This window comes from Anopheles marshallii, chromosome X, assembly GCF_943734725.1.
Source record: "Anopheles marshallii chromosome X, idAnoMarsDA_429_01, whole genome shotgun sequence".
Lineage (NCBI taxonomy): Eukaryota > Metazoa > Arthropoda > Insecta > Diptera > Culicidae > Anopheles > Anopheles marshallii.
The window spans coordinates 12,517,058-12,542,084 of NC_071325.1; the positions used below are offsets into that span (position 1 = coordinate 12,517,058).

Sequence of the window (25,027 nt, forward strand, 5' to 3'; positions counted from 1 at the left end):
GCACTGCGCTTTGCTGCGGAATACGCTTCGGTAGTATGGTGACCTTCATCTGCTCACCATCTGGTCCGTGTGGAGTCGATCCCGTGCGGTTTGCTTTGCGCTTCTTTAGAATCCCAGTGGTCTACGAGGAACGCTGTGCGCTGCTGGACCTCGAGTCGCTGAAGCAACGCAACTGCAACGCCCAGAGGCAGTTTGTTGCGGGACGGTTGGACAACTGAATAGACTTGCCGGCGCTTCTATCTATGTTTGTATGTTCCATCGAGACCGCGCCGGGCTAGATCGCTACTCGAAGGTGAGGAAAGCCGTTCTCGCTTTGGCTGCTCTGATCCATTTTTTCGTCTGTGTCGTGAGTTTAATCGTTTTTTTTGTGATCGTCATCAACCTGACATGTCGCGCGCCACGCTTGTAGACTGTACTCGTGCCGCGTTAAACTGACTAAAACTGAACGTGACAAAGCCGACGAATTTTGTGTGTAATGTTATCCCGCTTCAAGTGGGCCACACACGGTACGTTAAATTATAGTTAATAAATAACAAATAACTCGGCCATTTGTCAATTATTCTAACTGAAACATTTGGAGGCCCTTACAAAAACATACAAAAACATGTGCTCAAGAGAAATAATTTTGTGATTTAACATTTAATACTGCTGGTAAGTTTTGCAACTATAACTTATTAGAGACATACAATGGTGGATCTAATGGCGGGTGGAATAGCCGCCTATGGTCTCGCCATGTGGGGAGCCCCGAAAAAAAAACTGTTTAGTAGGAAAAACTGTATGAATTAGGCCTTCTCCGAGTGCTAAAAGGGTCTCTGGAGGAATTGGTACGTTTCCTACTCCCCTCCCGCGGTCAACAAGTATCAAGTCCCCCCCCCACGGGATTTTTTTTTAATTAAAGGCCTCAACAATCAGTTCGCCCAGGGCCTCCAAGTGGACTGATTCGCCACTGCGGACTTATTAGAATCTACACTAGCCGCACAGATAGAGTTTGAATAGTTTATTGGTTTATGTTTAATCTGATTATATTGCTTATATTATCCAATATTACTTTTAGATTCATGTTTTCCTGAGTCTTCTTTATGGAAGTGTGCAAAACGACCAGTGTTATATAACTTAATCATTGTTATATAACTTAATCTACATATATTTAAAAAATCATAAACCCCATAGTGGTTTCTGGGTTTATTATGGTATTTAGCGTATTTTGTGATTAAGATTATCTATTGCTGATTATCTATTGCTGGTTTGAAAAATATTCTATACATATATAATAAGTCCTCAACATTTGAAACCTTCTGTGGTTCATTAGAATAAAGGACTTTATATGTGGCTTATATCTGGAGGACTTTAACTTTTCATGAAAAAATATATTTCATTAGAAAGGTAGATATAAAAAATGTTAATAAAATAACAATGTCATGTACCATAAGTAGTATAAAAATCTGGGTATTTCGTTGTGTTAAAGTGCAAAATATTGTGGATAATCCCTAACGCTGATGTGGCCATAGCATGGTCTTTTTATACTAATAAAAGAGTTCAGATTTATTGAAGAAGTATATTAAGCGCCATTTTTTTTAATCAACTAAAGATTTTTGAAGAAAACCTCTCAATTTAATTGTTAAAGAAAAACAAATTAAACTTCTCTTCGGTATTTTATCTTAACATGATAATCGGACTTAAGTAAATATGCTTTTCTCGTGTTTTATAACTTGTCCATCAAACTGAAAATAGATAACGTATACCTTGGAAGACGGTCTCCCCGTTTGTGGCCCCGAGGTGGATAAATCCGCTTCAGTAGTTGAATAAATATGACTATCTGTTACAGAGTGGTCAAGTTATTTAAAAAAAACTTCTAACACCTCTATATGGTACACCCTGTATTATACGGTATGCATTAGATAGGTGTGTTAAACCGGTTTAGAAAAGTAAGCCGGTCTTCAACAAAACGATTCTGTTTTGTAGATAATGTTTTGGTAACAGATATTTTTTTTTGGCAATGTAGCGAACGATATTGCAATAGCACACCTGCAATACGTTCGGTTTTCGTTTGCAATGCAAGCAGTGCACACCAAACCGGTGGAACGGCAACGCTTTGAACGGCAATGCTTTTGTTTCTTGAACGCTGCACAGTTCATTGCATGTGTTTTTGCACATTTTTGTTTTGCATCTTACGCCTGCATGGCACAGTTGGTGGAAAGCCAGCGTGGTGGATGAAGCGTTCAAGCATATTTGCACCGATGCTTGTGCGATCGATGCGCGGAAGAATTGTTGCTTTGGGGAAGGCAAGTATTTTTACTTGTTTCAGCTGGAAACAACAATCTGCTGCACATCAAACAGTTCGACGATTTCAGCCATTCGGCTCTGTGCATACATTTGGGTTTCGGTGTAGTTCTTTCTTTCATCTGTTGGGCGGTTCTTAATGCACCGGAACCGGTGGGAATACATCCCAAATCCACAATAACGATACCCATGACTAGCTAGCTGCGTTGTGCGCAACGGTCTGATTGAGCTGGAATGCACCACACACGGTGGGTTAGAAAATTGTTACGGGCAAGCAGCAAATGCTACAGGCCATGCTAGTGTGCCGCAACTATTGTGTTTGCGAACTGCATTCGAGCAAAGGTACATACGTGCACCAACAGTTTGCACAATATGATATGAAATCTGTGTGTGTGCATACATTTTTTCAGTTGCCAACTTGCTATCGTCCGTGTGGAAAATTTACTTGTCCAATGCATGTGCGGGTTTTGCTTCTTTTTTTGTTAAGTGCCGCAGATGACGTGCTAAAAATAATCGAAGTATCTTACTCATGTCTGTTTGCTTTGGTCGCTTTTGCAACGGTTTTCCTTTGCGGCTGCTGTCTTACTTGTGTGAAATATGAAATCATGCGATAGGACGGTACGTATTGGAAGAAAAGTGCGTTTTTCTCCACGCAGAGCATCTCATGATTGGCAAAATCAACGCGTGAGAGTTTAATTGAAAACGTCAACAGTTAGCAACGATTTTGATTAGGTACTTATGTAGCTGTGTCAGGCAGTAAATCATTTGATAATTTTTTTTTAATTTATTAACGCAACGGGTATGTTATTTTATCAGTTTTATCAATTTTATCAATTTTAACACAGATGCGAAGTATAACCCATCGGCGGAATGAAAGTAAGACGGGGGGTGAGTGCTCACAAATAAATTTTAAATATTTTTCACCAAGGGAGGAGGGGGGGGGGGGGGGGGGTTGGAAGGAGGTCCTTGAGACCCATACGCACTCTGTGTCATTATGTGGAGCATCTGTTTTTGTAACCCTTGAGGTCATTCTATCTCCTTAGTGAAGTCGAGCAAGAGTTGCTGTTTGCAACAGACTCAACCGTTCACGTGATAAATATTGCTTTATTTCTGTATAATTTCCATTTCCATTTCGCCGAGTAGGGGGCCCCGAAAAACGATGGTTAGTATAAAAAGATGTGTAAAGTGTAAAAGAGCTAGTGGGGGCCCCGAAGTGTAACACAAGGGACCTATGGAGAAATTGGAATGCAACACCTCCCCCCCCCCCTTCAACAGTTTTGAAATATGCACCCCCCTCCCCGTCGCGGTAAACTTTATTCTAAGAGCGACAGTTTGAGGTCCCATCCAACCACGCTTTTAGCTTCGTCTCATTTGAGGGGCCTCGAAGCTGATCCTCTCTCTCTCAGATTTTTTTTCAAATTGATCAGGACCCCCCCCCCCCCCTCAAAATCTTTTTTCTTTTTTTTACTTTTAATTTAAGGTGCCCAACTATCATTTTGCCCAGGGCCTCCCAGGGGAATGATCCGCCACTAACTTGTGTTGATTATGTACAAGGCACTTCCTTCTTGCCATTTGCTATATCCCGGGCAACTTCGATCGGTTGGTGTATTTCGATGTCATTGATTTTGGTATCGTTTTTGTACGTCCTTTCGGTAAGTTTGTTGTGCTTTATTTGGAATGATTGTTGTAGTTGTTGTGCTGTAGCCACACACCTTTGACGTTGCCAGATTAATACGCAGTAGATGTCCATCCAAAGTCGGAACATCATCCGCATGAATGCACGACCTACAGAGAGGACACCGATCCAAAGCCATAGGGACTCTGCGGAGGGATCGAGATAACGAAATGCCTTGATTCGTCCCATTACCACATGCTCTGCCATAGTGACAGGACAAGTTTCTGTGGCTCGTCGTAAGTATACGCCTTCTATGACATCTGTTTTGACCACTGTGTCTGTTTTCTCGTTACCGGGAATTCTTCATATTTCAATAGCCCTAAGCCTATCTGAAAATATGAAGTACTCATCAGGGAGGCTCGTTGTTATTAATAATAGTGCATGAAAAATTGAACGTGCCGTGAACACGGAACATAGTTGCCTCAAGAAGGCTTCCATGGTCTGCCATCTGCCCAGTGGATGATTCATCAGTGTAATACTGGTTCATATTTTCAATATGGCCGTATTTGAGCACAAAAAATGTCCGGTACAACCCTCGGGCGACACATCACACATTAGCGGTAGTTAATCAATTTAGCTCAGCTCAAGTTAATGTTTGATAGAAATCCAGCATATTTTTTAGCGTACGGTGGTCATCCGCTCAGCTAAGTGCGTGCGATCAAGGTCTCGCACCACGATCATATCTCTCAAGATACGATATATGTTGACTTGCACCGGCGCGAAAGAGTAGAAGTGAAGAAATGTCCACGTAAGAAATCGTTTGAGGTTGGGAAGAAATTTGGGAAGTGAAACATATTAGTTTTCTGAATTTTTATCTTTTAAGAATAAAACTATGATATAGAGGAATCATGAATGAACTAGTAAGGTTGTGGAAAATGGGCTTTACAATAGATTGAAACTTCTCGACCATTGCGCATCGAATTGTAATGCCACGGTAATTAAAGAATTGTTAAAGAATTGATAAAGTTTATGTATAAGGACAAGCCAATTTTAGCAATTCTTACAACGATGGTGGAAACGTTCTCGTGTACGAAAGACATTTTCGATCTGATCAAAGAACGATCACTGCACAGTTCAGGAAACAAACCAAGGACAAACGAATTGCTATACAGAAGGCATGAAGGGTTTACGAGGAAAGGAAAGCGAAACAATAAACTGTCGCAAACAAGAAGGAGAGTATCGTTTCTACCATGGTTCGTGTGCCAAAAAGGGTACGAAAGCGAAGGAGCGAATCATACAGGGGCGTGAAAGATACAATATGCAAAAGCAAGGGTGGTGCAAAGCCAAAAATCCATGAAATCTCTCTAGGGGTTGGGAGTCCCGTAAAGATGGAGAGAGGACCCCAACGGAAACAGGAGAGTCACTAAGACGGCTTCTGAATCGTTTTAATCCTTCCCAATTCTTCCTTCCTTCCTGCCTTGCTTCCCATTCCTCCTCATGTTCTTCCGCATAAAGAGACCCAAAGAAGGCACAGCCGAGTCGTTTATTACTCACTCGCGGTCTTCTCGGTTGGTTTGTATGTTGTCTGTGTTTAATCACGTCTATCATTTACACTCCCTACCTTCGAATCCGTTTACAGAAATGGGTCTAACTACCGCTTAAGGCATTCAAGGGGCATGCGGCACTGTTGCATCTTCAGAGAGTCGATCCATGATTTGAATGTCTCCTCGCTAAAGTTGCATATGAATGACTCTCCTCCAAAGATTCATTAAGCACTGCACTAGCGATGAAATTTCACTGGAAAGTTACACTACCTAGTTCTCATGAAGTGAAGTAAATACTTGGCGGAATGATAGTTGGGGCACCGTATTTAAAGAATTTTTTCGGGGGGTGGGGGGGGGGTTTAATTGGGGGGCGTAATTGGATGGCCCCCCCTGCTTCTCTTACAATTCGGTTAACCCGGGGGAGGGGGGGGGGGGGGGATTGGGTGGGGGGGAGGTTGCAAACCAAATGTCCCCTTGTGTTACACTTCGGGGCCCCCACTAGCATACGAAGAAGATTTTTTTGCTTTTTCCGGTGCTTCCTACACGGCGAGGCCCTAGACAGCCTACGCCGCCCACCGCCCACCACCCCACCGACAGCCTACGCCGCCACCCCACCAGAATCCGCCACCGGCAACAAGCCTTGTGTCTGGGTCAATTTTGAAGACAAAAAATGTGTACACGTATGTGGATGGATACGTTGGATAAAGATATTATTATATGCTATGGAAATACTGTTAAGATTGATTTTTCATCGTTCACACAACGCAAAGCTCACCAACAAAGAAACACACATTCGGCAGCGATCATGCGACGATCACGTAATCGTAATCGTAAGCCTGTTGGCTAGCAAATTACATGAGCTTTTGTTGTTGTCTCCAAATATTCAAAGCTGTTGTAGACTATAACAATCATCACCCATAAGTACTTACCTTAATTTGCTTACCAAATTATCACGAGTGAAGATTAATGTCAAATTATTTGCTGTTGTTCAAAACCACACTGTGAAAATGCATTGAAGCTCCAATACAATGCGGTAAAGTCTTTCGAGGCTTTTTCTTTACATTTAACGAACTTTAGTTACCCAATTACAACAACAAGCGGATACTTCTATTAAACTGCCTCCTCGTTTTTGCAGCTTTGATTGTTAGTTAGATAGCTGTTGGACAACATTGCCGACTAATTAAGTGGATGTGACATTAGTAAATGTTGCCGAAGCAGTCAAATCCACATACTTTTTAACTGCTATATGTCCCGCAACGATCGGATTGCCCACTGGGTTTGGGGAATCTTCACTGTATCTGCTTTGTTTTTTTTTTTTAATTAATCAAGTATAATAAAACACTTTACACCATTTTCAGTTTACAAAGCACATTATGCATTTATAACATCAAAATACAGTGCAACGAGTGCCGCATATGTTTCTACAATGGTCAATTCATTGCGGTAGAACTGTGACATGGTGTCCAGAAATTCTAAATGCAATCTCTCTAAACTGCCCTGGTTTTGGACGAGTTCCATTTGTCTCTGTACTTGATTCGCGATATGCATAACATCCTCGAATGCGGTTACGTATGGATTCTCGCCATCGTATCCGTTGGGTATATGCTGTGTGTAACCGCCGTCTTGGTGTTGTTGCTGTGGCTGCACCGGTTCGGCATCGTTGGGCTGTGGTTGCAGTATTTCAATGTTGAAGACGAAACCGTGCTCCTCCTCGTCCGGTGGCTCCTCCATCTCCACAATCCACTCGTTTTCAAGCACGTTCAAGGGCTCGTCAAGTACCTTCGGAATGCACATTTTCTTCCTTGGTTCAGTTTGCCACACCGCGTTCGTAATCACCAAATGCTATCCAGGCTCCTTCCGCGACCGGTTATAGGTGCACCAATACGCAATCCGTTGCTTTCGCTTTCGAACGTTGCTGACTACTAGTCAAATTTGTGTTGCGCTCACCTTCAATACCTGTATTGATGTTGCATTGCTACCTCACTTTTTCTCGAGCTTTGTGCATCACACATGCACATAATAATCTCTTTCCTTCGTTTGTCCCCCGAAGCTCGGATCTTAGTCATCGTTTTTTGCTGTTGCATCGTGCATTGAAGCCTTCGTTCATATTTATTACTGTTTTGGTGTTTGTGCGATTGACCTTAACACAAAGCCATATTCGGCAGAACTTATGATAGACATTTCTGTACAGAATTTATGCGTGTTTGTAGGGGCGGAGAAGGAAGGATGGGAGCGAGGGGGGAGTGGGGGGGGGGGGGGGGGGGGAGTGGGGGGTTTGGCTCCTTGTTTAGTTTGTCGCGAAGATCCCGGCTTGCAGGTGTTGACAAATTTTCGAATCGCATGCAGAAAATGTTTCATTATCACTATCGCCGTTCGTCGCTTGTTGCCGTGCATGTTGTTTTTTTATCAGTATCCTATTGTATCCTAATTATTTTTTATAGCATCGTATGTCCAACTCGTTCTTACCTTGACAAACATTCTTTTTTTTTATTGACAAACCATCCTCAAGAAGCCTCGGGTCATGTCTGGGTTTCCCCGACTTTATTTAGCCCCCGCGAGATGGTCAGTCCTGCGTAAGGGTGATTGGTCCGGATGAGATTTTGGACCGGTCCTGTCGTGTGTCGATCGCTGCCGCTACCAATGCACAATATTCCTACACTATTCCAGCATTTTTGGCCACCGTTTAATTTGTTGCTTTAAAGTAAAATATTGTTCTATTTGTGTTAGGAATGAATGCACGTTCACTGTGTATTTGAATCTTGAAACTCTATTCCAATAAAAAAAAAAGATGCGAAGTGTGAAGAAGTCGAAATGGTCAGCCAAGTAATTGAACTGACGAAAGCCAGCAACGAGCGGATGGTCAATACCGTAGCGCACCTTGGCTCAACATATGTTTATCGCGAACCACATGCGCAAGCTATGGACCGGAGCTGCCAATAAAACACGGCAAAAGATTTATGAAAATGTTAAATTGGTTTACGATAATTTTCGAAGCAGCGGAAGAAATAATTGTGTCACTGTAAATTAAACACCACCAAACAAACTCGCTTGGCATGGCGCTAGTGAAGCTGTAACGATAGGTTTAACGGCCAAACAACCACGTTTACTTGTGCGACGGACCGCAAGTGTTTCGCGGACCATAGGTTGGGGACCACTGGCACAGCGCATGCGACGGTTAGGGAGGAACGAAACGGGAGGGAATATAAATTGGAAGAAAGACGAAGGAAGAAAAGAGAAGCGACATCGGTAAACGGTGGCAAGCGACACAGAAATGAGGGGAAAGCGACGGAGTAAACCAGCGACGAAAGCTGCCCGGAACGAACCATCCCTTTACAGCATAATATCAATAAAATCAATTTTTGTTGTTAAATAATTGTAACTTTATTGCGGTTTAATTAAAATTGCTATCCTAAAAATGTCATAACCTTTGTTAATTTAATAAAAAAGGGGTAGAGTATAGTGTGATCGCTGGGCATGCATCCTTTGTTAGGGTGAGCTTCGGACTTTACGAACATACTACAGTGCATCGCGTGTTTTAAAAAAAAAAAAATTATTATTAAACATATAAATGACGTGAAAACAAATCTCTATTATTTTCCACTCACCAAAGCCACCTTTCCACTCACAGAAGCCACCCCTTTTTCTCTTCGTCCCATTTCAGCTACCTCCCTCCCCTGATCATGTTTGCCAGTGGTCACCCACAGATGTGAGCATTCGTTTTCTTTGTCGCTCCAGTACTTTGACAATAATGACAAAATAGCACACTATACGGTGGCGTTCTGTGGGGAGACATACGACTGTTCGGCTACTCTCACCAAGCGCACCAAACCCCTTTCGGTGACTCAGCGCGGTTGCCTCGGGCCCTGATGACGCAGACGTGCGACCCGAAATCGCAAAATGATCACAATCGGCTATGCAGACTGAGTACCTCGTTTATCGGCGTGTTAGTTGAACAGACGCATTCGCGAGGGTCAGTTCGATCGGTGATCGCTGAGCAACACTCACTGCACGCAAAAGTACCAGCCGGCACACAAGGGAACGATCGCGAACGTTCATCGGACGCAGAGTCTTCGGCACACTAAACAAGCGGATCGTTTAACATCAGTTCAAAACTCGTACGGAAGCGAAACAAACGCGAAAAACAAACAAAAATGCTACTCACAGTGGAGCCCGGATTTGGCATGGAATGTGAAGGAATACGCAAAAACACGGTGCGTTGCGACTTTGGCTTCCTGAAGCGTGATCTAACCGTGCTGGAGCTGCACAACTTCGTCGAGCATTTTCTGGAGCTGCAACCGGAGCAGCTGAAATTTCTGCAGTGGAACGGTATCGAGCGCTGCCTGTATATGCGGCTGAGTGATCTGATAACGGCCAAGCGTTTGGTGGCGATCAACAACAGGCGTCATTCGTTCCCGGAGGGCAGCCAGGGATCCCGTGTCGCGCTCAAGCTCGTGGATGTCCCGGCGGATGTGCTGCTGTTCGACCTGTCCGAGCTGGTGACGGACGAGCAGGTGAAGGAGGTCATGGAGGAGTTCGGCGTGGTACTCGCCATCGGCCACAGCCATTGGGGTCCGGGAGTCCGCTACGCCGGCATTAGCAGTGGCCAGCGGCTGGTGCGGATGGTTATCCGCAAGGCACTGCCGCGCTACGTGCGCATCGGGAACGAGCTGTCGACCATCGGCTTCAACGATCAGGAGAAGATAAACAACTTCTTGGGATTTCGTATGCTGCATAACGTTGTCCGTGGATGGCGCTTCATGGGGCGTGTGGTACGTTCGTTCACGCCGTGATGAAAAGGGGTGAATGCGGCGCGAGAAATGCAACACAAGCGAACAAAAAGACGAAATTGTATTATAGCTCACATTTTAATGAGAGTTTAGGGCACGCAGATTCAATTTGCCACATTTGGCAAAGAGATTTCAAGGGTGGATATTTCTGTACTGGCATGGAATGGTGGCGTAATGAAGGATTATATTATATACTTTTTTTTTATTTATTTCCTCCAATATGACGGCATTTGCCGCATTATTATATTACATTAAATTATACACAAAATACACACACACACACACACGCACACACACACACACACACACACACACAATGATACTCCTTTTATACAGTGCTGAAGTGCACAGGGCAGGGCTTGATAGATAAGTTTATGCACGGCAAATACTCAATTCTATATGATTTACTGTTCATGATTATGCTAAAATAAAGATGTATTTATGCATCACAAACCATACAATAACGTTTCAATAATTTTATTTAAAAATCTTGACTAGCCGATTCCTTCCTGTGACGTAAGTATCTTCGATTTTATTCGCTTCGTTCCCTTCGCCTCGATACTATGAATATCTTTTGTAATGAAACAAGATGAGCAAAACAGCAAACCGGAATGGTGAATCTCCTTGGGGTTGATTTTTTCTTTCGCTCTGTGGATTGCTTACACGAGAGGCACGATTCCTATCGTTGATACCCGTGCAATGTAAATTGCAAAAAGTGTTAAAAATTGTTAAAAAAAAAAATCAAATACACTGCAAGCACTGCTGTGATGATTCATCGGCTACACTTTTCGAGTCACGTGTTTCCCTTTCTACCATTCCAATACCAGTTTATGCTGCAGCTCGTTATTGTGGTGCAGGGGGCAGGGGTTTCCTAACTTTTCAGCCAGAAGCTCGCCAGAAAATACCGTATCTGGGGACATTTATGCAGCTATTGCGCTAGAGATATTTTTTTTAACTCAATTTATGCCTGTTAAATCAATTAATCAAAATAATAATTAATAGATGAAGAACGGAAAGAATAAGCCAGTTGTTTGTTAAATTCCCGACGGTTGTTTGAAAAACATAATTTTATATATTCTAAATTTTAGCTATAGCGTCGCGAGTCACACTGGACGTACTCGAGGGTCGCGTGCGGTAGCTTTAAGACACCTGCAATAGGGGAACACAGTTGAACACTTGCGACTAGTTCAATTTCTTTTTTCAACATTATATTCAACTATATTTAATGTTTTCAAAAGTAATAGATTTTATACGCTCACTTTATTTGAAAATTTCTGACCAGAGGGACGCAAACCTGTGAAATAATAATGCGTTCAAAGGCTTAAGTGTTTAATGAACACTTGCGCCGCGCATTATTCAACCCGTAAGTGACGTCACGTCTGTGTTGTTTTTTCGCTAAGAGTAATGAGTTTCGCTATGCTAGGGAGTGATTATGTTGATTTGTTAAGCCCAACAAACGATAATTACAACTTTTATGTTTCGTGTTTTCGATGTTTTTTTTTATATTTTCTTGTTTTTTTTTTATTTTTTCCAATTTGTCTTGCAGAATCGAATTGAGAGAGAAAGTTGCCGCTTGTAGCAGACTTAATTCATCTGGCTTAAGTGCGTTTCTCGGAGAGAGATTGATCTCGTGTACGTATACGCCGTGTACGTATACGCCGTGTATGGATACGAGAGATGAATCTGTGTTCGTGCAGGCAACTGTAGAGAGATATTTGACTCTGTTTCGCTCACAGGAAGATGCTGTGGAAACTCTTCACAAAGTCGGCCATAACTGATCGTAGTCATGAATGATCGGGGAAGTCGTTCAACATTCCCCGGTGAGAACCACTGTAGGGGAATGGATTTTTTTCTCATCGAATTTGAGACAACAAGCAGGGCGAAGGTCCGGGATGAAAGGAATGATGAGTGTACGAGTTGCTCTTGGAACAGTAGTGCATAACATCATCAATTTTAAATTAAAATATTACAATACTAAAATTAAATAATAAAAAAATAATAAAATATTTACGTGACTTTTAACTCAACAACCGGATCACTGGTTTTGAAGATTTTCTTATTTTACTGATTTTTAAATTCTTTTTAATAAACCAAGTTTGAACATTGAACGTATCCGATTTATTCTTCAGACTGCAACTATGTTGATTGTTTTTTAAGCATAAAGATACTATACAATAGAATAAACGTGAAATCAGTAATACAACGATGCATCAATAAACATGTTTAAGACATCCTCAGTGTTGGGATCACTTACATGAACGCCTTAGTGTTGGACTAGATAGTGAAATTTCGCACCAGTGCGCTTTTACAATGAGCTAAACAGCAGCTTAATAAAACCGAGCGATAATGGCAAATCGTTAATTACACCCATCACAGCCTCTAATTGACGTCTAAACATCGAAGTTATCACTCGCTGTATCGGTATCGGCACAGATAAGGCTTGACTGATGATTATTGTGTTGATTAGTTCAATTGGACTCGCTGAAGCTTTCCATAGGGACATCGCTTTATCACATCTGTTCAAATTTCTGAACCAATTGATTGTTTTGAGACGAGTCTTGTACTTTTGTTTGACGCTGCCAGCATATGTTTACCACGCACCTGGATATTTGGAAGCTTAACAGCTGGTCGCAATCAAACTGCCCAAGTGAAACAGCAAAGTACAGTATAAACCATGTCGAGCAAACAGCTGGTAATGCTAACGAACAGAGTCACGTATTATGTTTAACATCAGTGAAATGTTCTTCAAACATGTTGATATCATTAGGGGTTGTTTGCATATGGGTTTAGGCTTCATCTCTATACATACGTGGTGCACCGTTACGATTAAGCAACATGACAATCCGGTAAAAAAGCACGCATAAAACTCATGTCTGGCTTATTAGCGTATATAAATGGGTCGCTGACAGTGGGAAAGACATGCAGTTCCAGCTGAATTGTGTACAGCAACTAACTAGAGCAACAATGAACAAGTTTGCGCTTTCTGTGCTCATGCTGTCGGCAGTAGCCGTCTCCGTGGCCTCCGCCCTGCAGCACTACGTGGTGGAGAAAAGCTTCAACCAGGCGCAGAAGGAGTGTGCCGAATACCAGGGCGTGGAGCATGACGATCTACTGCGTTACGTGAGGGAAGGCTACCCTAACGTGGAGGAGGTTCGCTGTTTGCTGCGTTGCGTCGCCTTCAACCTGCGCTTCTGGAACCACACCACGGGTCTGCAGAAGCACATGGTGGAGGGACACTTTGTACCGTATCCGGATGATTTCCATAACGTCGAGCGCACGGAAGCTTGTCTGGCGGAGAACTTGTACACCTGTGATGATGACCTCTGCACGCAAGTGTACAAGGCGTTCCAGTGCTACTACCAACACTACGGTGCGCTCAGCGAGTGCCCGCAGTTCGTGGTCAATACCTACCTTGAGGATGTGCAGGTGTCCTACGATCTGTTCGGTATGTTGGCGGTCTCCCAAAGCACGCTGCAGAACCTGGCCGGAGGTTGCTTCCCGAGCGGCGAGGAGTCTCTGTGCTTCTTCTACGCATTTGTGACCCGCACCGGACTGTACAGTGTAGAAGATGGTGCCAATCTGGAGCGTCTCTATTACCAGTCCAACGAGGAGGTATTCAACCCCAGCAATGCTCAGACTGTCGCCTGTCTGCAGAATCAAAAGAAGCTTGCCTGTAAGAAGACCGTCTGCCAGCAGGCCTTCGATACGTTCCAAGCTTGCTTCGGTGAGTCTCGCGGACTGGAGTACTTGCTTCATACCTTGTTCGTCGACGCAGCCAAGAACTTCCTTGGTCAGCCCGTCTGCTACTGCACCAAGGGCAAGACTTGCCCGATGCACCGTTGCTACGGACGTTAATACAAAGTACTTCCAGACGCGAACGAATAAATCAATAAACGAATGTTTCAACTAAACTCAAGTAGTATTTATTTGTTTAGTAAAATAATCAAATAATCATAGTATAAATTACATCAATCATTAACCTTCAACGGTTTAAACTAGCCATTTCTTTGGCTGGCGTTCTTTGACTTTATTTAACTGTAACCGGATAATTAGTACTGCCTGCGGAGGATTGGTCCGGATGGGATTTTGGACCGGTCCGGTCGTGTGAAGACGATCATCCGATTACACCATAACCAATTTTTGTACATATTTGACATGTATCGAATTTATTAGAATCTAAGATTTATAAAATCATTTCGAATAATATAAACTTTTCTCGGATTTCACCACTAACCACAAAGCTGCAAACCAATATGTTTTAATTTTGCGTGAAAAACGTCTACTTTTGTGTGATTAAGTTGAATGAGATTAACAGGAACTAATATATCTCCTATTGGCTACAGCTGAAATCGTTTTAAAATAGATGAGAATATCGATATAATTTAAATGTTATCATTTATTTATATAAAATTTATTTAAACTATCTACTGACGCTTTATTTTAATTTTTGTGAGTATAACCAGTTTTAATAGACTTAATTTTACCTCATAGTCGGATATTAAATCACTGTTACGAGGAAACCGTTTGGGATGGGATTTTGTACCGTGATTTTCGTAGAGCCGGCATCGATGTCATATTCTCCATACTTTAGTAAGCTTTTTATATATTAAAAAATCGTAAAATGATATCGATCATTTTATACATGGGAGTAGCGGAATAACATAAAAATTTACTGTCTGAGTGATGCTATTCCGCTGTTTGAAACGCAAGCCAGAAAAAAAAGGTCAAGGGCCCTGCAACCCTGAACGCTATTATAACTCCAAAACTTTCCTTCATCCAAACGCTTTTAGTCCAACATTTAGGCAACCAGTGATGCGATGTTATCCAATATTCGTTATCCCACTACACGTACGATTAATTACCGGTTTCAGTAAGCCAACGGAGACGCTGCGGCAACCAATGTTTCGTTTGCAATCGTGCGCGAGAAAACAACGTAAACAATGTTGATACTCTGAAGCAACCATAACAAACGCTACCCGCCACAGACCCCATGGGCGACAATCTAGGGTGAACGTACCAAAGTATATGTTTATGTGGTTTTTATCGTGACAGTGGAGTACAATCGAGGGGCAAGTACGTGCAAATTTGGCTTGCGGCACGCGTTTTCCTCTATTGTGTGATATGTTATGGCGCTGTTCTGCTACGCCACGGTTCATATATAAATGAGTGAAAACACAGTTTCTACAGTACAGCTCCACTCGTGAAGCAGCAACAGCAAGGCAAAGCAAAATGAAATTCTTCATCGTTTTGGTAGTTGCTTTGGCATCAATCATTGGCTCCATCCAGGCGGATCAATCGTCGATGGATCATTATTATATACGGAAGAGTTGGCCAGAGGCCCAGGCCGAATGTGCCCTCTACCTGCGTGTGCCGGACGACCGTCTCCAACGCTACTTGCGCGAGGGATACCCCGATGAGCAGGAGGTTCACTGCCTGGTGCTGTGCGTCCTCGAGAACCTGCGTGCCTGGGAAAACGGTACGCTTCACGAGGAAGTGCTGTCCAACTACTTCGTCCCAGCCACCGAAGACTGCGACAACGCCAAGCGTACCGAACGGTGCCTGGTGAACCTGCCCCAGGAATGCAACGGTGAGCCATGCGTGCAGGCCTATCGTGCCTTCCAGTGCTACTACCAGAACTACGGAACGCTTACCAACTGTCCTGAGTACATCCCGAGCTACTACGGCGAGGACCTGCAGGAGGCCTATGACTTGTTCGACATGTTGGACGTGTCGGAAGAGACCCGCCGTAAACTGGCTGGTGGATGCTTCCCAAGCGGGCTAGAATCGCAGTGCTTCTTCTATGCTTATGTGGTACGGTACGGTGGTTGGTCCAAGGATGCTCCGCTCCTGCACAACCTTTACACCCAAAGCAACGAGGAAGCCTTCAAGGAGAACAACGCTGAGACTCAAGTCTGTTTGGCTAACCTGAACAAGCAGGCCTGTAACAAGAGCAAGTGTGAACACGTCACCGATGTCTTCGCTCAGTGCTTTGGCAATACTCAGCTGTACAAGCACCTGCTGGCTGTGTTCAAGGATGCTGCCTTGACGTACACCAAGCTTTAAGATCTGGGTCGAACAAATTAGTTGTTCTATAGGACAAAAGAATCAATAAACCGCTTATGAATTAATAACGTCGTTGTTTTTCGAGTTACACTGTTGGTTTCTTTAAATATGCAGTGAGAATAGACTGGTTGTATTACCGAACCCACTACCATTGTTTTATGTATAGGATGTAGTCACGTTTTCATTCTAATCCTTCTACATTTTGTTTGTACATTGTTCGCTGATTACTCTTCCAGTATGTTCGTGGACCCTGTTTGCGATCTCCACGAAAGCGAAAAGATTCGCTTTTCAGAATTTAGCTAAAATTGATATCAGTATTGAGATGATGTGCACTGTCTAAATTGAAACCTTCGTATTCACCGAGTCAGATTGGTATTCCCGCTTCTGCTTTGTTAAATTGTAGAGATTCTTTCTCTCTTCTGTCCTATTCAAATTTTAAACTCTTTTTTGCTCAAAAGGAGCCTTTCCCACTTTTTGAAAATCCTCATGGTCATTTTCCAATCCAAAAAAAGTCATCGATCTTCCCCTAATTAACGTGGAATAAAATATAAATTGGCTAAATTATAAGAATTGGTATTTGGATATGCTATATTAACATGGTTTTGAAGGAGCAACATTGCTGAGTAAAAATTGGTTGAAATTAAATTAATTGTTCCAAAAGTTACCTTTGTTCATCCGGTGATCCACACGGTAGTGTACTCAGTCCGTTTTTGTTTGCTCTGTTTGTCTTACCTCCTGATGGTTATCTCCTTTATGCTGATGACATCAACATTTCCCATACCATCTCGTCTCCGAACCATCCGACCATCTCGAACTCGATGATGAGTTAAACTTCAAATTACATGTTGACGAAGTTCTAATGAATGCATACGGCACTCTTGGTTTCATCTTTCGTGTTACGTCTTTCTATCTAGCTTGTTGGAGGAGAGAATCTTCACAGATAACCCACTTCCTTAACCAAGGAAGCTCGTATGCAGAAGGCACCTCACCCGAGGCACTGCCCGATTCGCCGAAGCGTCTACGGATGAACAACTCCCCAGGTCTCAAAACCTACGCTGGATGGTCCGCTAAGACATTTACGTCAGCGATAGGCCTTTTGGGTACATTTATTCTTACTAATGCTTTCACAGCTGCAGAAGAGGCCTCTATCACCGAGGCGACAACATCCGGCCGCTAGTGCAAACGATCGCATACAGGGAAGCTCCGTTGAAGAGGGGAAAAAGCGGAATAATTGTTAACCCCACGAGGGATGCGAAAATAGCTAGCTTAACGGGAAGGCGTAATTTGGGGAAGCTTCTAAGCGGAATCTGCTGTAAAGAGAGCGTATATGAATTACGGTATCATTTCTAACATTAACCCCCTAAGGGAAAAATGTGTAAGAAAAGGTTTCGGAAGGGGATCGTGCTTTGTTATTGCTATTTGTATAACAAAAGAAAAATTGAAATAAAACCCCTTCTGGAGTGTTAAAAAAACAAGTATTCACAACAGTAATTTTCGAACTTAGCCTCATGGGCTCCAAGGACATTGTTGTATAAGCGAGACTCTGGATAATTAGTCCATAAAGAGAACTCGCTGGCTCGTATGGTGGAGATACGGGCACACGCTTATTCCCAATGTTGCATCGGCCTTTAGTGACGGAGGTGGTGTTGCTCCCTCACATGCGTTCAAAACAACAAGACACAGGAAAACCATATTTCTACTCCCGGCTGGATCCATTATATGGTATACCCGGAGCCTACGAACATACCCGGAATCGCGTAGGGCACAACGGATTTTAGGGTTGGCCAGTGAGTGCCGATTGGAGTAACCATTTCCCGGCTCCAGTATCTCGTGACCCCACCTGCAGACACAACGGACTTTAGGGATGACCTTGCAGTGACAGATGTGGAATGACACCTTCCAGTTCCAATATTTCGGTTAAGTTAAGCAGAATCTATGGGATACAGATGATCTCGGGAAATTTTATTACTCGGTTTCACCATAAATCTCCTTACGACCCTGGTTTGCCGGGCTCTCTGAAGGTAGAGCTTTCATCCGCATGATGTCAAGACTCATGTCTAATCATTTTGCATTGAACTCTCATCTTCAGCGTATAAACCTGGCTCCAACGAAGTTTTGCGTTTGCGATAAAGACCATCACGATATAGTAGATGGTCCATATCGTGGGGGGGTAATATCGTATGGGTTTGTAAAGACTTTGCCGATGCCAGAAACTCACTACTGACGGTTGTTGCGGCAAATAACAGGGAAACCAAATGTTCCAATAAGGCACATTTTGGCGTCAAGAGACCTGCCATACATGAAAATTATTTATAGATTCGCCAGAGAATTCGACTTAAATGTGTAAATGTCTAGCTTTCCTTCTCCTTAGTCTTCCATGTAGTAAGTGTTGTATCGTCTGTTTGTATTTATGTAAGTAGCGCTGCACGCATAGAGGCACAACAAGCACGAAACGTGAGACGACTTCAGATAAGACCCCAAAGCGACGACGACAATCGAATGGACTGGACCCCGACGAACCATAAAGCAGAACACTAAAAACCGAGTATGTCTGGGATAAGTTGGTAGGAGGAAATGCCCACCAATGAATGAAATGTTTGTAAACCCCTTCATGTTCCTTCATGGTCTCTCCGTCCACGTCATTCCCTTGCAGCGGAAACGCGACAATCTCTATATCGTCATAATGATCCGTTAATTCCCTCTTTAAATGGTTTAATCGATTGCACGATCGTTTTGACTTGAATTCTTCCCTAGCCTTCTGCCTTGTTTGTGTTCGTTCCGCTCTTCTTGTCTCTTAGTGTTATCTTTTGTTATCTATTTTATGTGTGAAAAACTTGAAATCTGTTGAAGCAGGTGTCGGTCTTAGTCGGACGGGTGGTTTTTTTTTTCTAGACATAATCGTTAAACGACAGACCTGTCGATAATTATGTATGATATCGAATTTAATGCTAGACCGTAAACTAACAGTAACATAACTAATAACGATGGATCACCAAACTCAATCATCCACCACCACCGATTTATTTTATTTTGCTTCTTGTTCTGCCCTTCCACGAATTCCTTCGCATTGGTGCCCCATCACGCAGCTAGCAAATTATCAAAGAACCAAAGCAAGCAAAGGCATGATGAATGAATGCCCTCGTGTGGATGTTCTTGGCACATTCTAATCTTACGCGTAAATTATCTCCTTGAATTATTACCTCGCATTTGCCAGAACGTACAATTGTGGTGGCCGTGTGGCAGAAGGGTAGAATGCTTTACCTGTAAAAGTTAATAGGTAGTCATAACAGAGGCATGCCGGTGGACAGACAATCGATGCACTACGGTCGGTATAGAGATAAGATAACCATTGACTGTTTCTGTTTACATGGAATCGAATAAAACGGGGTGAAGCTATGCGCGAGGCGAGGCTATGCACGGGTAGGAGTGTATACAAGAACGACTGTTTGATGTTTCCCTGATTCATTGCAACTCCACAGCACACTGCGTAGGCCGTTGGAATCAACTATTTCTTAATCTGCTTCAATGGCCATGCTGCTTAACGTTTATTCCCCCGAAGGCCACACCGTCAGTTGGTACCCTCGCTATCAGAAAGACAAGCTTTATCCGAAGAACTCTTTATCCTGCATGATGGGCGAGCGATAGAGAAGATGAAATCGTTTTGGACGATATTGTTTAATCGCCAAATCACGTGCAACAAATTTCCTATCAATGGGTCATTTTGGCTATCCCTAGCAGCTCAAAATGAACGCTTTTTTTCTCACATGAATGGGTTTACCCCAGCGGATCTCATCAGCAACCCACTACGCATGATCGATGTTGGACCTTCGGCGTTCCAACCTGCCGGTTGCGCTCAATACTACCAAAAGCAAGGAAGAGGTATCATCGGTGGAAGTGGTTTATCGATTACATGCGATTGCCCAACAACAGAGCATTCATTTAGTTTGTGTTCGGGTTCGTTCAGTCGTCGGCCGTACTTGACGCTGATAAGACGCTTCTCTGTACCTTCCTTAAGACGGGCCAAAGGGATAGGAGTTAGTTCAGAGCAGTGGTTAGTGCATTCCAGCTCATTACCGTGCAGTGTGTCGTGACCAGCAAGATCGTTTGCTGCTAATTGAACCATTTTTCCACCGATGCAGTTATCGGTACAGCACCTCCTCTAGAGGCACTGCAGCTGAGCCGGTATGGACCATATCGCCGAGGTAACGGCCGGGATCGCGTACGTCCCGGCCGGGATCATCTACGGATATCTGCTGCTGTTGCCCACCATTGAAGACAAACTCATTGCCTGCTTGTACGAGGAAACCTACTACTGGCCACACATCATCGCGATCGTCGCTATGCTCATCACGGTGGTGCTGACCAACGGTCTGAAGCTTAACTATCGCAAGACGCAGTTTATTCATCTGTACCTACAGCTGACCGCAACCGTGTTCTCAATAACGGCCGGTCTCGTCTTTCTTCTTGTGGATGGTAAGCATGACCCGGGGTTTACCGAGTGTTGGAGTACGCCGTCGAACCCCGCCCGAGGTGTGATGGGTTGAAGTGCTCACTTGATTGCCGATATCTAGTGCCACCTGTTATCTTATCAAATCGAGCGTGCGCGTTATGTGCCTACGCGTGTACAACGTCTTTGATCATCTGCCCTTTCGACACTCGGTACGCTGTCAACTAGGCTTTTTTTTTCACTTCCTACCGGCACACCGGTTCCACTATCTCACCTCTGCGCTTCCTGCTGCACGGGAAAGAATATTCTTGCCAGTGACTCACAGTTCAAGCACGCTATCAAATAGGAGCATCTATCAACCTGCGAGTACCTGGGAGATACCGCACCCGAATTTTCAATTGACAGCTGTCAAACAGCAAGCGACATGCGTACACCCGTATGTATTTGCTTGTATACGATGGATTGCCGATCGCTATCAAACACGTCATTCGATTTTTTTTTGTTTGGCCGTTTAGAGAACGTGCTGTGAAGGGGCGTTCACGAGCAGAAGCGAACATGAGTTTGCAGGTGTAGGCCGGCATGCCAAACCTTAATCCTTACTTACTTAGTTCATGAACTTTATTTTTATTTAATTATTTTATTTGTTTGCTTAAGCTTAGAAATTCTAATGATACCTTGTGTATGGATGCTGAGTAAGCAATAGTGAATAGTGAGGATACTATGTAGTAGTAGTAGTAGTAGTAGCAGTGTGCTTTTTATAGAAAATTGCCTACCAACGTGAAGAATTATAGTTAATTTGTTATAAGAATAATATAATAATTAATTAGTTGATGTTTTGCCTTTTCGCCACCATTTTCAATTTATGCAACGTTGTGGTGTGCTTGTGTTGTATTTCTAAAGCCTTGCTGTCTCTCTTCTTATTGCAGACGTCGTGCCGGCGATCTACCTTGGCGCCATCGCCTTTGGACTAACGCTCGTGCCGGGCCTGAGCTACCTACACATTCGCTGCCGCTCCCGTCACCGAGTGCTGCTGATGTCGTTGTGCACTGTCTGGTTTCTAGCTGGTGTGGCAACGACGGCAACCATCACCGAACTGGCCGCGGTCAACGATGAAGGCGAGGACCGGCTGCATCAGAACGTCGCGATCGCTCTGCTGACCGCCAGCACTTTCCTGCTGGTGCTGCTTGGACTGGTAGAGCTACTGCAGCGTGAAACTATCGTTAATTATCGCCAACCGCTCGACTACGACACGGCAATGGCACATGACAGTGGCAGGTTGCTGAATCCGGACCGACGCCCCTTCGCCTCGTACGCCCAGTTCGGTCGTGCTGCGCCGGCGCTCGGCAAGGGCGTTACTGGCACCGGTTGGTCCACCGAGCGCATCGTTAGTGCTGGAGGCAACGAAACCGGCTGCCGTTATCGGACACTGTGGACGGTGTACATGATAGGAACCAAGCTGGTCGGGTTGCTCGCGTTCTATTGGGTACTGCTGATATATGGCATCATGGCTACCGAGGTACTGCTGGAGCAGGATAACGTGGGCTACCTACCCTTTTGGTTGCTGGCGGGTGGTGCCCTACTCACAACGCTTCTTGGCATTCGACTCGCACCGAAGACATTGTTCCTGGGTGCATCCGTCCTGTATGTCATAGCGCTTGTGCTAGCAATTGCCTTCTACTCCGCTGATCTGACCAAACCGGAGTATGGTATCGCCAAGCTGTTGTTCTTTGCGTTTCTTGGCGCTGCCTTACCGTTGCCGGCCATCCACATTTTGGAACTGACACCGCTGAACTTCAACGAAGCCGCGCTCGCCCTGGGCACTGCGATCGAGCTGCTTGCGATTGCGCTGCTGCAGTATTATGGTACCAACGATGGCACCCTGTTCGGGATGGAGGTAACATCCGGTGGGGTGGCGGTGGCCAGCAGCAACCATAAAGACGTGATCGCTGCGCACTACATTACGGCGATCGTGGTTGGTGTGGTTTGTGCGGTCGCCACCTTGTGGCATATGCCCAACACTGGCCGTAAGTCGTTGGCGGAGATAGAGTCCGACCTTAGCCGCATGCGGTCTTACTTTGCATTCAGCCGGCGCCATCAACAACCACCCCCACCACAGCCCACGATCAACCCCGAACTGCAGGTGGATACTACACACGCAAACGGCCGACTGGACGACACTCTCGAGGATCCTCAACCGGCCGGCCACGAGCAGTTAAGTGCGAGAAATGCGGCACGGTTTGCCGCACTCTATCCCGACTCGCCAGATCCGCGGGATCCACGGAATGGATCCGCCCACAGCCTCGCCAGCCACAGCCCTACCGCACGCAGTCGCAGCCGCAGTCCGTACAACGACTTCGATCAGCACATGCATTACCATCATCAAGATCCGCACCTACATCAACAACAGCAGGATGCGCTACGAAGGCAGCATGAAGCCAACTATCTGAACGCGCGTCTTCTCCAGCAGCGGGGTCTCGACTCGCCCACCGGCTCTGACCAAATGTCACGCCTCCGAGCGATCCCGCCCGAAACCATCCAACCGTTGCCGCTGCTGCCACCGCTAGCGGCACGTGCCCAGCGTTCCGATCCAGCGCTCGGGTTGCTGACGGTGAAATCCGAACCCGGCACCGTGCTGCGGCCTATTTTGCTCACCCAGCACAGCGATGCACCGGCGCCACCTCCGATGCCACCTGCGGACTACCTCACCAAGTCGTTGCCGCGCGTGAAAGCGGTCCGGCAGTCGCGCATACCACCGATCGTACCGAAACCGGAACCGCAGGCCGAGGTGGTAGTGCCGGGGGTCGAGTACTCGCCCAACCTCGTGCCAAGCCAGTTCTTGAGGCAATCGCTACAAAACTCGCAGCTCTTTCGCTAGCAGGCACAACCGTATGTCATAAGTGATCAAACAAATGTTCGATCGAGGTTGAATAAATTCCAACAATTGATTTCATATTAAATTTAAGCTTAAAAAATCGTCTGGGTTTATCATCGTTACCACGTATGATCTGGCAGCCATTGTGGGTAACACACCCTCTAAGCTATGGCTGATGTTTTCACGGGAGCCGTTTCGACGCGCCTAAAATCATTTTCTTTGTCCTCTTTGTTCCATCCGTTGCCCGAGAGCACCGAAGTTCTTTGATGCTCATATATCATTTTTTATTGTTCCTTTTCGTCCGTCAGTTGCTTCTTGCCATAAATTTCGTTAACGCTCAAGAATTCAACTGGACCCTTGGTGATTTTCGGTGTTTGTGTCCCGCAGGCGGTGGTACCGGCAAGCGTAAACGATCGGTTTTCGTCTCTCGCTCACCAACCTCGCAGCGATCTTGCTCCAATCATTAAGCCGGCGGTGTGGCGGCTACGCGTACAGTCCGTGCGGCTGTGGTGTGCGAACGCGTTGGAACACGTTTCAGCACGCTCCCCTCTCACGCCTGTCTACGTAGATAACAATGGTCCGTGTGTGATGGTTTCACTGTCCCAAGTGTTCGCCAATGTGTAGTTTTTTTTAACGCGTTTTTACTTCTGTTTTGCACTACTCAATCTCACCCCAAAACCACCATCCATCGCAATGGCCTCGGGGGAATAAGTACCGGGGTTAGGGTGACTGATCACCTTGAAAATGCTGCCGTGTTCAATCAATCCCTCATTCCATTCAATTCCATTTGGGCGGCCCGGTGGCATGATGGTAGCGGCGCCGGTCTTCACACAAACGGACTGTCCCAAAATCCCATCCGAACCAATTCCCCGCGGCAGACCTGCCCGGGAAGAAGAAGAAGAAGAAGAAGAAGAATTCTATTCATCCCAAACCACCCCAAGCATAATCACCTCTCCTACCAACCCCCTTTCCCCCCACCCCCCCTCCACCCTTTTCCTCCTGTACCCACCCTTTTCTTTCCCTTCATCCCAATTCCTCCCATTTCTCCTGGTAGAGAATCGTAAGGCGTGTAAAAGCTGGTGAAAGAATACATCCGTAAACACCAAAGAATTAGCAGCAATAAATTTTATTAAAACCTTTCATTCGTGACCATAATATTCTTTTATGCGTGGAGACGCCCAGTGCCTGAAGTTAATGGAGACTCAGGTAATGTATGAATTCTCCTTTATTTGCATTACAATAATTGTTGAATCGACCTTCAGTTGATGATCCATCTGCTCGATAATATTGTCACTTTTATCTATTTTGACATCCTAATTTTTTATCTTCTTTTTTTTTCGTCTTTTTGTTATATCTTAATTTCATATTTTGTTGTAACTGCTTTTTTTTGTTTTTGTTTGTTTGTAACAATATTTAAGA

At 44.6% G+C, this 25,027-nt stretch overlaps 3 protein-coding genes and 1 pseudogene across 3 annotated transcripts; all 4 read left to right on the forward strand.

The window, feature by feature from the left end:
* Positions 1 to 9,590: 9,590 nt before the first annotated feature.
* On the forward strand, positions 9,591 to 10,229 carry LOC128713349 (uncharacterized). Its single transcript, XM_053808211.1, has one exon. The coding sequence runs from the start codon at positions 9,591 to 9,593 to the stop codon at positions 10,227 to 10,229; it is 639 nt and encodes a 212-aa protein (XP_053664186.1).
* Positions 10,230 to 13,052: 2,823 nt separating this feature from the next.
* LOC128709910 (general odorant-binding protein 45-like) lies at positions 13,053 to 14,081 on the forward strand (annotated as a pseudogene).
* Positions 14,082 to 15,455: 1,374 nt separating this feature from the next.
* On the forward strand, positions 15,456 to 16,289 carry LOC128719886 (general odorant-binding protein 69-like). Its single transcript, XM_053813528.1, has one exon. The coding sequence runs from the start codon at positions 15,456 to 15,458 to the stop codon at positions 16,287 to 16,289; it is 834 nt and encodes a 277-aa protein (XP_053669503.1).
* A 4,184-nt stretch (positions 16,290 to 20,473) lies between these two features.
* On the forward strand, positions 20,474 to 23,611 carry LOC128712600 (uncharacterized). Its single transcript, XM_053807493.1, has 2 exons — positions 20,474 to 20,762; positions 21,663 to 23,611. The coding sequence occupies exons 1-2, from the start codon at positions 20,474 to 20,476 to the stop codon at positions 23,609 to 23,611; spliced, it is 2,238 nt and encodes a 745-aa protein (XP_053663468.1).
* The last annotated feature ends 1,416 nt before the right edge of the window (positions 23,612 to 25,027 follow it).